The sequence below is a fragment of the Stegodyphus dumicola genome, chromosome 12, assembly GCF_044657685.1.
Source record: "Stegodyphus dumicola isolate Sdum_Otavi_A_Nest chromosome 12, ASM4465768v1".
NCBI classification, from domain to species: domain Eukaryota; kingdom Metazoa; phylum Arthropoda; class Arachnida; order Araneae; family Eresidae; genus Stegodyphus; species Stegodyphus dumicola.
The window spans coordinates 68,853,889-68,868,829 of record NC_140779.1 but is presented as its reverse complement, the minus strand read 5'-3'; the positions used below and the strand labels follow the sequence as shown (position 1 = coordinate 68,868,829).

Below are 14,941 nucleotides of genomic sequence, written 5' to 3'. Positions count from 1 at the left end.
TTGAATACTACAACGCTAACAATAACCTACTTAAGTAAAGCGAGAACTTCTTTCTTGGACGTTTTCACCCTGTGTGAAGTTCCCCCTTGGGATGGGATTGCAACTTCGAGCATCAAAAGCTAAAAACTGACAGTAAACAAAGGAAAGAGAAGGTGCATTAAAATAATAGAACTACTTTTAGTAGCTTCAAAAGAATGATTGACATGTCATTTAACAACACCTGAAAGCAATGAGTAATGCAGTAACGTGATGGGGGAAAGCATTAGGTAAGAAGTTATTCAGGCGTTTCGGGCGTCCAGCCGATGTCTGAATGCTCGGGCATTTGGGGCAACTTTGATACGAGAGTTAAATGCTGACAAAATTTGTTTCTTTGTTTTTCATATTATATTTACATTTTTCGACTTAAAAAAAATATTCTTTTTTCGATTAGTACGTAGAATTCGATAAGTACATTGTTCTCTTGATGCAACTCTTGATCATGTCATGAGTGATTCCCTTTATTTCTATGTCATATAAATGCCATATTTCAAAATTATTTGCATTTATTTGAAAAATAAAAATTCTAAATAAAAATATTTTTTGGGAACATATGAGCATATTTTGGAAAATATCCTGAAAAGCCATTACCTTTTAAGTTGTAATTTCCTTGTTTTAAATCATTGTATATTACTATTAGTATAGTTTTATATATATATTTATTTAATATAATCCTAATAAATAAATACTAGTAGCGGTAATAGTAATTGATTATATTAAATCATCTAAGAAAATTATTTTTCTTCACAGTTTTTGCACACATTAGCTATAAATTTAAAATATTTAGATACCAATTAATAACATAACATTATAGTCTGACTAATTTGTTAATTTTATGTATGAATTATATCTTTTGTTAAAGAATTTTAAATGAGATCTTAAATCAATTTCATTTGATTAAAATCAATATCTGTTACTTAGTATAGTATTTTATTTTTGCTGTGCTATATAATAACTAGCTTTTTAAGTAACAGTTACTATAAAGTCATTCTTTTTCAGGCTTATATGGTAGACTTCTACGTGCACGAGTCTGATATTCCAGAACATATAGGCTTTTGTTACATTCTGCCCAGTAATATGAGAGATACTTCTGGTACATGCAACATGCCTATATCTGGTAAAAGGCAGCAGCCTATAGGGCAGTTATCTGGTGAGTAATCTGTAATTAAAATGAATATTAAAAATATTCTGAAAGCTGTATCAGTTTAGTTGTTAGAGTTATGTTTCAACTATGCATTGAGCTATAGCTGAAAAACTAGTGCAGAATTTTTAAAATTTTGGATAATTTTTTTAAAATTAGTTCACAGATTGTATATAAAATGTTTGTTGTCTGTAGTGGAGTATTTAATTGTCCGTCCCATGAAAGACTTTGTCTGTGATCTCAGTGTAACATATGCTAAGCATTGGAAAAAACTGGACAAAAAGGCCTTGGATGTTGGGCATCGAGGTGCTGGAAATGCTCGAAGAAACGATAAGTATGTGAAAGATTTATGCTCACTTTCATTTGAATAATGATGTTCATGTATGCTCTTTTTATCCCTAAAACGACCTTGGATTTTTTAATTGTACTTTAATTACAAAGGAAAAGAGAGATCTATCACCTAACTTTGTATAAATCTATTTGCGTTTTACATTGTTGAATTTTTCTTATGGTCTTTACTTTCTTACCTGAATACTCTGCTACTGTGAGTGATTCATCAGATTTCTAAATGCTATATTTTTAAAAGCATTCATGCAATAATTATCAATACATGAAAAGCATTGAATCCTCACATGCTATGAATGTTCAACATGTCCCACAACATCTTGGCCTCACAACACACATCCAACAGACAGTTAAGTTTGGGCTATACCTTTAGTAGAATGACCATCACATCTGATTTAATTCTGTGCTACATCTTCCTTTGGAGCTACATTTCTCCACTGCCAGTAATGTTGATAGAGCCAAGAGAGCACACCAGTCCTGTTGTGATGACCACTAGCACGAGAATGCTGCAAAAGGTATGGCCCAAACTAAGTTACACTTGGATGTGTCATGTGACCAACAGAGCACTCAAAAAACAAGTGGAAAACTTGTTAGTTTCTAATTCATTTTGTATATTGATTATAATTGTTTGGGTATTATTTATTATTATATATATAATTCTTTTAAAAATACACCATTTTGGAATCTGATAATAATTAATAGTAGCGCCTGTGTGGTTACTGCTTTTTATATAGCCTGCATTCCCTTTGGACTTTTTACTCATATCACCGTTTGGCATCTTTAGCTTTTTATTTTTGTTATACTTCTGCAGTACAGATAAAAATATACTTATTGGTGCCCCTTGGTGAAAATTGGCGATTTGGGGCAGTACATGGATACTGAGTTTGTGTAATTTCTTTGACCTGTTATTTTGGCTTTGTGTAGCGGCGATTTTTGCACCAAAAATCACCACTACACTAAGCCAAAATAACAAGTCAAAGAATTGCACGAACTCTGTATCCATGTACACATCAACCTATTTTCACTTTAAAAAAATCGGAGATTTGCATAAACTTGGCATTGCGTACTCCCTTGACTTTGTCCAAGTACACTTCGATCTATTTTCACTTAAAAAGTCAAAGGAGCAGCCAACAAAAAATATATAATCTCAATAAACTACATTTTAAATCAAACAATGAAATAACATAAAAAAGGAAAATCATCTTAGCACTACACAAAGGAAATATCCACTTACCTTATTTAGAAATTTCTGTCTTCAGTCAAACAAAATTCCTTAACAGCACCCAAAAACTTCCTAAAATTATATGAACTAGAATCTGTATACTGGTGTCACCACATAAATTCTCAAAGATAAGAGTAAAAAATAGCCTCCATAGTGCCTGGATCCTCCAACGTTCGGCCATGTGCATTTCCTTCTAAAACAGGACACTTATAATGGCTACTAAGTAAACCTTCATTTACACACCAGGTCAATTAATGCTCTTTACCCCCTTTCATTCCAAATTGCACATAAACTTCAAATTAATTTTACCACATTCAGCCACTTTATCGTCTAAACCACAAAACAAGAAATGAACTTCCTAACCAATAACCAAGACACACCACAAGCCTTTATAAATCTTTTCTCATTATTCAAATTCACCACGATCACTCAACCAATTGCGATCACTCAACCAATTGCGTCATAATAGGGTTTCCATAACATTCAACTACTCAGGTTACCATAAATGAAACAACTACTTGGCGATAAATGAAACACCGACTTCATGATAATACAAGGGGCATCCTTAAATCTACTCTAACCGCATTATCATTTCTGGTATTTTGTTGTGCACTTTTTATGCTTTATTTGTATTATGTATTAAAATATATCAATTTCTACTCTCTTATTTACTAGTAGAGTTTAGTTCGGGTACACATACATGAATTGTTTATCTTTTTTAGAGTTGAAAATGTTTTAGAAAATACGGTTGCATCTTTTAATTATGCTGCCAAACATGTGAGTAATTTTTTTTTCTTTGGAAATTCACCTTAATTTTTTATTTTTTAAATTTCTCATTTGTGTGTTTGTATTATAACAACAGGGAGCAGATATGGTTGAATTAGATGTACAATTGTCCAAAGATATGGTTCCTGTCATTTATCATGATTACTATATTTGCATTTCAATGAAAAAGGTGAGCTTTATTTGAAATATTTAGTTTTCTGGCTTATATATGTACTAATATTATTACATATATATGTACTAAGAATCTCATTTCTTCCACGTAGAAAAGAAACCCTCATGAACATGAGTTACTCCAGCTTGCTGTTAAAGATCTTACTGCTCAGCAGTTACAGATGTTGAAGGTAAAAGTATTTATTGTTGTAGTATATATTTTTATCATGCATTCGTTATCCAATTCTTTTCATTTTTATTTAAATTTGTATTTAGAAATTGAATGAGGCCCTTTAAAATTATATAAAGGGTTTTTTTAAAGTGAAAAATGCATTAAATAGTTATACATTGATATAGTTATTTAGTACCAACTTTTACTAAAGCAAATATTTTAGATTTGTAATATTTATATTTTTAATATCTGTTTAATATGCATTTTCGGTAATGAAATGGGCACGCAAAGAAAGCCCTGAACAAAACTAAAATATTTTTGCTGTAATGTGTGAGATGAATAAATAGAATATATAATTATAAATAAAGTGCAGCAGATCATTACACTGAGATGTGTAGCATGCAGTCTGGTTATTTCTTACAAGCATCTACCGAAGCACTGTATCTTTGTGTTCTGGATAATATATTGCAGTTGTAGTATGTTTTTTCCCTATGTTCCAATTTTGCATAAATAAATTCTGTAAACATAATTTGAAGCAAAAAATTTAATGAATAAAACTTTTATAACTCAAATGAACTAGGTGTATTAAATTTTATAGATAATGTATAAATATTCTGAAGTGGTAGGTTTCCCTTTACACAGAATCAAATTGTAAGTTCTATAACAGTACAGCAATGTACTGTTATAGAACTTATAAAATTTGACTGAGTTATGTTTTATATCTTGCATAATCAAATTTCTTCTTTTATTTATTTTTTCGCTTTGAGGTAAATTATAATAAGTGTTTTCTGTCCCCTTACTTGCATGTATTTTTTAAATTTAATAATTTATAATGTTAGAATCCAAGTTATTTTATTGTTAACCCTACCCTAAGTATGTACATTGCTTTCTTTGCGATTTTTTTTATAACTTTAAAGGAAAGTGTTGTAAATTAATCATATATATTGCATAATTTCATCATAAATAAATATACATTTTTATTTGTTTTTATATCAAATAAAAGGGTTTTATGCATTTTTAGAGACAGATCTTAAGAGATCCATTTAAGAGTAAATTATTATATATAAACGCCTTTATTTAATCATCATAAATGTACTGTTTGAGTATTTATTACCATCAGCTGAAGAAAAGAGAATATTCCATTTCCTTTGTGAAATAATCAGATTTTCACAGCGGACAGAGAAAATCTTTCTCTTGAGAGAGAGAAACTTAAATAACTTTCTCTTAGAGATGTAACTTTTATAAACTTTCTCTTCTTGAGAGAGGGAAAATTTTGCCATTTTCTTTCGAAATGCATTGAATCATTTGTACTGTTCCGTTATCGAGACAGGATTCAGAAATGTATTGTATGTGCATATATGTGTATATACACAGACACACATTCATGCTTACATATATTTCTGCATTCGGTCCCTTGATAACAGAACAAAACCAAATCATTTTATTTAATATTAATATCTAACAAAGATCAAACTTTAACAATGATCAAATTTGTGTGCACATATGTATATAAATAATTAATATGTACCATGTAAAAATCAGACTTTTCATCCCTTGAATACATATTTATTTTGCCTTGCTTTATGTGGTTATAATGAAGTTAAATTTCTGTAAAATGCTTTTTTCCAGCTCAGTCCTGTTGCTTCTGGTAAGTTAATTAAAATTGTTTATTTGTTGCTTTTTATTGAATTAGATGAAATAATATTTGTCCTTTATGAAGGGAATTATAAATCCTCAATTTTAATTTCTTATTTTTCTTCCGTTGAAGTAATTTATTTAAATGTTTCTTTACTTTAAATGATTTGATCATTATCATGTCATAATAAAAGCAGGATTTTCTTATTACATTTCTGTCTTTTTCTGATGCAGTTTTATATTTTTAATCTGTTAAACTTTTAAAATTTACTAGGGTCTTATTAAAGAAATAACTAAAAGAAACAATATATTTTATTTTGCAGTGAATAATCTTTTTGGTAACCATATCTTATGAAATCTATCACTTTTAGTTAGCTAGTTATTTTAGATGGTGGCGCTAAAATTGTTTAAGTCACTTCTTTTTTTTTTTTCCATTTTGTGGCATGTTCAAATTAAAAAATAGTGTCTTATTGACACAAGCTAAGAAATAAATAATAACGAATTTAAAGCAGTGGATTGCATACCACATGATTAAAACATTTGTTATTGCATAGTTGGAGATGGTTTATAATGGTTTTTAATATATTTTAATATTATATAAACTGTTTAGTATTTGACTCTTCAAATTATTTGTTCAACTATTATAAAAATTCAGAGCATTAAATGAAAATTTTGATTGTAATATTTGCAACATGCAGTCAAACTTTCATAAACATAAAAGGGGAAAAAATACAAATTTGACATTTAGTTCAAGTAAATATGCAGAGTTAAAAAAAGAAAGGAAATTCTTCATAGTTTAAAAAAATAAGCAAGTAATGTCATTCTCTTTTAATCACACAGTAGACATATTTATGTCCTTTTTGATAATTTGTTCTTTTATTTTATTGCCAAGTCTATTTAATACAGTCTTAATATTTTTTTTAACTGACATTTGTTCGGCTAAGAATTAGTGTTATCTTCTTGCGATAGGCTAACTATAAGTGACTGTGAGCAATTTGTGGCGTACATTGATACAATTTAAATAATGGGGATGGGGACTGTAGTTATGAAGCAATACCTTTTAAAGACTGTTGTTTTATAGGCTTCATTCTGTTCATAATAGTAAATTTTGTATACTAATGCTGAGTATAGTTGGTATCCATGGGAAGATACATGGCAAATTGTGGAAGTGCATATTTCCTTAATTTACTCATAAGCATTTAAAATTCAGTCATTACATATTAGCATAATCACCTGAGAATCGCAAATTCTAAAAATGTGCCAAATTCTAGAAACCATGTACTAGGCAACCACATGCATATAGTTGTTCAAATTTTTAACAAGCGACATCACAATATTTCATATGCATATATTTAATATGCAATTTTCATATGCATTCTTTTCTTTGTATTTTATGTTCCAGTAGTAAATCATGATATTTTTTTGTTTTAAAACTCTGTTTGAAATATATATTTGCCGGATTTTTCTTCAGTTGAAAGTAACTGCCATAAAATTTGCAGGAATATAGTATTTTCCCCAAAATCATCAAAAGGAGCATTTGGTTTGAATTTATTTCTTGGTGATTGCTTTAAGATTGCCCTAAAATTTGTATCCGAACAAAAGAAACAAAATCCCATTTTAAATAAATTTATTGATTGTTTTTTGGGGATAAATGCCTAATTGTGAAAGGTAAAATGTATATGTAATATTTTTTTTGGCAATTGTTAAGTCATCATTCTTTTTTTATCTTTAAAAAAAGAAAAAAAAAAAAAGAGAGAGAAGGAAAGAAAACGCACCAACGTGTGTGGGCTAAAATGAAGTACAGAAAATTTTCAAGTTGAAGATGCATTGTTTGCGAAAAAAATTGACTTGTATACAGATATTAATCCCTGCCTTATAAATCAATGATTTTGAAATACATTTATAAATTTTTAAATTTATTGTTTGGTAATATTCTGTTAATAGGGCACCACTTAACACCAAACATACATATTGATGTGAAATCTAACTAGGTAGCGGCAACAATAGCGATACATAAAGTTTCTTGGAGGGGGGGACGAGACATGTAATTTGTATCATGTATATTTTATGTATATATATATAATGTTTAATGTGTGCAGTCCCGAAGCTGTTTGTGGCACCGAATTTATGCAACTGTCTGATTTTGTTTTAAGTGAAAACAGATTGCTCTATTTGCGTGCATAAAAAACATCAAAGAGTTACTCATATTAGCTTTTGACCACATTAAACATTATTAAACATCACGCAAGTTTTGTTGTTGTCATGTCTATGATAAAGCCTATTGAAATACTGCCATGAGTGAAGATGGCTGCCCTGGCAATCAGCAAAATTTTATCATCATAGAGGTTCAGTCCCTTGAACAAGACCTTAACAAAAGCAATGATGGCCAGACAATCAAAAACGTGTGCAGTTGTCAGTTCTGTGTCCACACAGTTATCCTTAGGTTTTCCTACTCTTTCTATCAATTTTCAATCTTTCGTGATGGCCAGTTGTAAGTTTGACTGTGGTTTTAATTCTAAGTTGATCTCCATTGATGTTATGGGCTGATAATTTATTGGAATTGAAGGTTCCTTCAATCTGTATTTGACCATTGCATTTATTTCCAAGAGGGTGACATTTACATTATTATTATGATTGAGATTTCAATTCACTTTTGCCAGTTTGTCTGCATTCTCATTACCTGTGATGTTGACATAAACTGGCAACTGTTGGAGAATGCAGACCTTATCTAACTTCTGAAGCTCATTAAGATGAAAGTGGATCCCATTGGTGATTAGGGAGCTTCCATTCCAAAATTGCCTGTTGAGCTGCCTTTGAGTCACAGAAGACAACAGTCATCATAGAAAGGAGTGTGCCATTGCCTGAAGGGTTGTATTTATGCCTGTTTGTCCATGGAAGGTGTTTTATTTCCGTTCTGCCATGCAAGGGAAAACCAGTGGAGGCATTCTTCTATCCACCATCTGGGGACGTGCTTTCTAGGAGTTACATGCCCAGGTATTCATGATGTGATATAATAAAAGCTGCCATATTTAGGACTTGGGTGCACATTTGCCAACTGGTGCCCCATTAACAAAAAACACTGGTTTTATTAATTTTAGTTTGACTTAAAATGTAACCAAAATTTTATTCATTTTTTATGTGATAATTTTGTCTATGTGTTTTAAATCACAGCCAAAAGATCACAGGTTTTAAAATCCATCATAAAAATACAACAAGTATTAAAAAAAATCTTAAAATTTCCCATACCATGACAAAACTGCAGTATAGTTACAGTATGCTTCTATCTGCAACAAAGTGAATTTTTATGACAAGCTACACCATAAAGAAAAGGTTAAATCATATTTTTAATACTAATACCAGAATTACTCTATTGCATATTTAATAATGTATTTATTTTCATAGAAGATATATAATAAAATGAAATAATTCAAGCTTTGTTACTTATTCTGATTTTATAGAAAAGTATCAAATAAAGTTTAATGCTCTTTTAAATTGGGTGTTATCTGTAAATTTTGGTATACTGTTATTTTTTAAATCGTAAAAAATAAAGCATATTTATCTTTATGGGCTCATCTCACTTTATCTCCCTTATGTAATATATATATGATCTACAGATGGAAAACATGGAAATGAACTTCATGATTTTCATGAAGATGACTATGAAGACAATCAACCATTCCCCACCTTGAAACATGTTTTAGAAGCTGTGGATCCAAGGGTTGGTTTCAATATAGAAATTAAGTGTCCCATGCAGTACCATGTACGTGTAAAGAATTTTTTAGTCTAATTTTATTAAACTATACATTTGTTTAAAGTGAAAATTAAATTTTGATTGTGTGTTTTCAGGATGGTACATGGGAACTGGACCATAGATTTGAAATGAATACTTACATTGATAATATTTTGAAAGACATTTTAGAAAATGCTGGCAATCGTTACATCCTTCTGTCCTGTTTTCATCCTGATATATGTTCTATGTGAGTTCAATAATTTGAAAATAATTTGCAGGGGGTCTACAAATTTCTGTAAAAGAATTGTACTTTGAGAATGATTCCAATAAGATAAGCATGAAAATATTTTATTGAAGGTCCTAATGCTGATATTATCAAAAACATTGCATATTTAAATTAAAGTGCTGTTATTAGGGAGCAGAGAATATTGCTTAGATTAACTTTTTGTTTCTGTGTTCATACATTTTATGAGAAATAGGTATTGTTTGGTATGGAACAAAGAGTGTGTACATTTTCACATATCCCACATAATTTATTAGAAAAATGTAATCTGAATTATTTTTAAATTAAAAACATATTTTTTATTTATAATCATATTCTTGCATAAATGTGACTTATTCAAACTTTAGTTATTAGATAGATTGTCATAAGCAGTTATCTAATAGTTTATTATTTCATACAGCATTCAGTAACATTCATTTTTTAATAGAACAGTAAATTTGTTTTTAAAGTTCAGTAGATTTTTTCAGATATAATCTGCAAATTTTTAACTTTTTCTGCATTGTTTATGATTGTAAAACTATTTTCTTTACTTAAGTAATTAAATTTTTCTTCATTAGAATTAAAAACTTTCATCTGAAAAATAAGAAAAACTAAACTTTTAGAATATGAAAAGGGTCATTTTCCTAAGCCACACAAAGTTGTAGTATTATATGATCATTATCCACAAACAGTGCTCTTGCCAGACAATCCTTTTCTAAATGTAAAAATGTGTTAACAAGCAATAGAATGAAGGGGGAATTCTGTGTAAAATATATCATTTAAATGGAAATCTCATTTTAATATAATGCTGAAAGAACTGTCAGCTTGATTTATAAAGCCATAGCTCAGAGTAAGTAAGCAGCATACAGTTGTACACTACTTATTTGTGCTGCTGCTGTATATCTTATAAAAAATTTTTAAATATTATATCTCGGCCATAAATTGTGAAACTTGGCTCCTAAAATTTCAGGATTCACTCCCTTCCCATGGTAAAATGACACCACTATTAATAAGTTATGCTTTTATCTAAATTGTCTGAAAATAAAAATCTTCCCCATGATACTTTTTTTGGAGGTAATCTTTTGTTCAATTCATTTCTTCTCTGTTTATTTTTAAAATCATGTTTGATATGTATATAAATAAATCATAAACCTAAATAGTATAAATACCAAATTTATCAGGGAATAATAGTTTATAATATTATTACACCTCCCTTTTTAACCTCTAGAGAAAGAGTACAGTGTTATATTATCAATAGTGGGATTCAAATAATTTAAAAACTTATTTGCTGCATTGTTATCTGAAATAAATTTATAGGCTGAGGCTTTAAATATTTATCTTATGCACCTTATACATTGAAAAAAATATGTAGTTTAATAATTATAACAACAAAAATAAGCTTTACTCCACAATCTACTTGTTCTCTTTTGCTTTTTGTAGTCTATACTGAATAATTAAGTAGGTAGCAGTTTAATACATAGTATTTCCAGTACAATTTTAACAATCTCTCCATCAACACAATCTTTTCTAGGAAGAACCACTGTAAAAAAATAAAACCCACCACTGATTTTAGTGCATTAAAAATTCTGTTCATTCTGTGTCACTCTCTGTTCATCACATTTTATCATGTTAAGGTAGAATGTTTTACTGTACTCTTTTTCATTTATGCAATGTGAATAGTTTGAGTACTGTTGTGTAATCTGTAGCAATTAGCATCTCTGCAGTTAGCTGTATCATGAAATTAGGAATTATTAAATACTTTTACTATTTTATATGGTTTAATTTAAATTCTGTGTGATCTTGTATTTGAGATTTGTAGACTCCTGAATATATGCCATGAAACTACTTTTCCCAGTTCCATGTTAAAATTGTCTGTTGTGTAATAATTCTTTCTTGTTTAGGATTCGACTCAAACAAAATAAATATCCACTTCTTTTTTTGACACAAGGCCAAACTGATAAATATCCACCTTATTTTGACACAAGGACTGCAACCACACCCATGGCTACATATTTTGCTCTTAATTTGGGGCTTTTGGTGAGAATAATTTAAATATTTTGTGTTTTTTTTTTTAGTACAATCCTTTTTTTTTTTTTTTTTTTCTTTTTTTGTAAACTTTTATAAAATAAAAAATTAAGATTTTTAGTTTATGAATTTTCACAGTAATTAGAAATTTCAAATTACTTTTTGCTTATTTTTATGTCTGTGTATCTTTTATACATAATTATGCCAAAGAAAAAGTGTCATTAATTTAGTGTGATAGTTACATTGATATTAATACTAGATCTTTTTTCTTTGGAAATACTTTAACACAGCCACCATTGCTTTATAAAAATGTAATAGCATTTACTTATGCAAATAATTTATTCACCTGGGGAATAATACATTTTAACATTTATTATAGATTAATAGCCTTACTTAGTTAAGAGTTGTAAGAAAAGATGTAAGCAAATAATATAATACCCACATGCCACATAATATAATGAAAAAAATTAAATATAATAATTAAGGATAAATACTTATTACATTATAGTTATAATGAGGATTTGCCTAATAGATTTATAAACCACAGAAAAATTGAACAATATTTTTATGTGTATAGATGATACAATATATGTTTTTTTTTAAAATAGATTGCTGAGATGCTTCTAGCACAAGTAATGCATTTTTGTGCTGTACAGTGGTGGTCAAAATTGTGGACACTTTTGGAAATTTTTGTTTTTGAACTTTGTATGCTTATAGAAAATGTTACGTTTCGCAAAATGCAAACTTGTATATATCATTTTAAAGAGAATTTATTACTGAATTCAATACAAAACACAAAATTCAGTTATTTGCAATGCAAAAAAGTTAATTGTAATGTCTAGCTTTCCTGGCCAATCACTGTTCTTATTCTGAGAACCAAATGTTAGTAACTGCCAGTAGAAGCTGACATCATGTTTACACTTGAAACAATTCATTATTTTGCTTTTTTCTGTAGAAGGAGGACTTGTTTCTTATACACTGCAATTACAAGTAGGAATTTTTGTAAAAATTTTTAATATTTAGTCAAGAAGCAATGAAATCAAATAGAAGAGTAGATTGGACACCTGAAAGAGATGTAATATTATTGTGTTAAGAGAAAGTGGTCTTTCGTATGCAGAAATTGCAAGACAGGTGGGTGGTTCAGTGACTACATCTGGAGTTCGAAAGTTTTGTTTACGATATCAGGAGACAAATTCAATAAAAACAAAGAAGGAAAAGGCCGAAAAAGGTGCACCACATCTATTGATTACAGAAGAATAAAAAGACTATGTCTCCAAGATAGAAAAATGTCATCAGCGGCCATCAGAAGTGATCTGAATGATGCTGGTGTTTCTGTCAGTTCAAGAACAATCAGAAGATTAACAGATGTTGGACTGAGAGGTAGAATTCCATGAAAAAAGCCTTATCTTAATTTTCAGCAACGAAAAAAAAAAAAAAAAAAGACTACAGTGGGCAAAAGAACACATTAATTGGACAGATGATCAGTGGTCACAAGTTATATGGAGTATAAAGATAAGATATCGTTATTCGGTAGTGATGGGCGAAAATATGTAAGACGTAGAATAGGAGAAGAGCTACATCCTGACTGCATTCAAGCAACTGTGAAGAACCCAGTTGGTGTTATGATTTGGTCATGCATGTCAGCAGATGGTATTGGTCGCCTTCATGTCATCGATGGGACACTGAATGCCAGAAAATACATTGACACTATTCTAGAACCAAAATTTCTACCTTCCATCAGAGATCTCTTTCCCAACAATGCTTCGTTTATTTTCCATCAGGATTCTGCTCCTTGCCACACGGCCAAAATATCGAAAGAGTGGTTTCATACAAAGAGCATTAAATTGTTGTCATGGCCAGGAAACAGTCCTGACCTCAATCCTATTGAAAATTTGAGGCACCCATCAAATAAAAGGGAACTAATTGAGGCTATAATTATTTTCTGGCATCATGTAATAACGAAAGAAGAGCTTAAAACTCTTGTCAGCTCAATTTTTCCAATAAATTTCTCTCAATTCAGCTCAATAAATTTCTCTTTAAAATGATATATACAAGTTTGCATTTTGTGAAATGTAACGTTTTCTATAAGCATACAAAGTTCAAAAACATAAAAATTTCCAAAAGTGTCCACAATTTTGGCCACCACTGTATGTATTTTTTAACCTCAGGGTTTTGTGATTTTGATGAATAGCAGAAATTGATGATGTGAAAGAGCAGTGCATATATGTTGAAAATGCTTTTAACCATACATGAACCTATAAATGATATAATTGACCCAAAATTAGTGAGGGGGGTAAAAAGGTTTTTCATCATGAGAGTGCACCTACTCGAACCTCATTTGCTGCTTAGCAGTTTTTGACATTCAACAATATGGCAGTTCTCTCTCATCCCTTTACTCTCTAGATTTAGCTTCTAGTAACTTCTTCACATTATGAAAATGAAGCTAAAATAATAATAGCACCATAAATTAAATCTAGGAAAAGTTAGAGTACTAAAAGGTGATGATTTAAGATTATGATCATTCCCACGAAAAGTTTTGGAATCTGTGATTAATGATTATTTCAAAGATTATGAAAGAAAATAAGTTCCATACATTAGTATGTTTTAATAGAGGAATTTCGTGAATTTACAGATAATCCCTCATGCAATAAGAATAAAGTTCAGAAATTTTCACAAAAACCCACTTTTGTGTAGAAGTCAACCCATTGTGAACCACTGATCTAGATCAAGTAATAATTACAAAAAATACAGTTATAACTTTAATACAGTCAAAAGTCGTTAATTCGGACACCCATAATCCGGACCTCAAAGCTAAAAACTTTCTGCGCATGCGCCACGTTGGCACATGCGCACAAGCGTTTTACGCGTGCGCGTAAGACCTTGACTACTGCGCATATGCGTGTGCGCAAGTGCAGAATACGTTTTCGCCTGCGTGTTTAATGTATAACGGACGGTGTAAGCTAAAATTATCTAATTATCTATTTCAGTTAATGTTAATGATTGCGTTGTTCCTTAATCTTCGAATTAGATCCCGCTTATTATTTTTTGCAGACTGTAAGAGCAATTTTATAAAAGTAAACTTGAAATTTCGATTATGTCAAATAGAATTTCCGATGCTGGAACTTCCAAAGGATCTACAAAACGAAAGTATGTTTCGATGTCCAACAAATAAAAAGTGGAATTGCTCCAAAAAATGGATAAAGACATGAAGAATGTGACAGAGAGGTTAGTGAAAACGAAAAAATTTCGATTGACAAGTTAGTCGGTATTCTCGGCACAGCAATTAACGGGACTTGAACAGCGGAACTTTGTAACTGAACAAGAAATTATGTCTGTTTATAGAATTAAGGAGAAAGTATTATCATATAAAATGAAGCAACTTAAACAACTTACATTGAAAGAAATGTTTAATAAAGTAAACAAATAAATATTAAGCT

At 30.0% G+C, this 14,941-nt stretch overlaps 1 protein-coding gene across 3 annotated transcripts in view; it reads left to right on the top strand.

Annotated features, from left to right (window-relative positions):
* The window catches only part of LOC118181448 (glycerophosphocholine phosphodiesterase GPCPD1-like), a 59,436-nt gene that overhangs the window by 30,804 nt on the left and 13,691 nt on the right, over window positions 1-14,941 (top strand). For all 3 annotated transcript variants that reach the window (XM_085806527.1, XM_085806529.1, XM_085806528.1), the window contains exons 6-14: window positions 1,036-1,186; window positions 1,373-1,511; window positions 3,467-3,521; window positions 3,607-3,699; window positions 3,794-3,871; window positions 5,482-5,500; window positions 9,102-9,247; window positions 9,334-9,464; window positions 11,381-11,516. In XM_085806527.1, coding sequence (XP_085662653.1) covers window positions 1,036-1,186; window positions 1,373-1,511; window positions 3,467-3,521; window positions 3,607-3,699; window positions 3,794-3,871; window positions 5,482-5,500; window positions 9,102-9,247; window positions 9,334-9,464; window positions 11,381-11,516 — 948 coding nt within the window. The remainder of the gene's footprint in view (window positions 1-1,035; window positions 1,187-1,372; window positions 1,512-3,466; window positions 3,522-3,606; window positions 3,700-3,793; window positions 3,872-5,481; window positions 5,501-9,101; window positions 9,248-9,333; window positions 9,465-11,380; window positions 11,517-14,941) is intronic.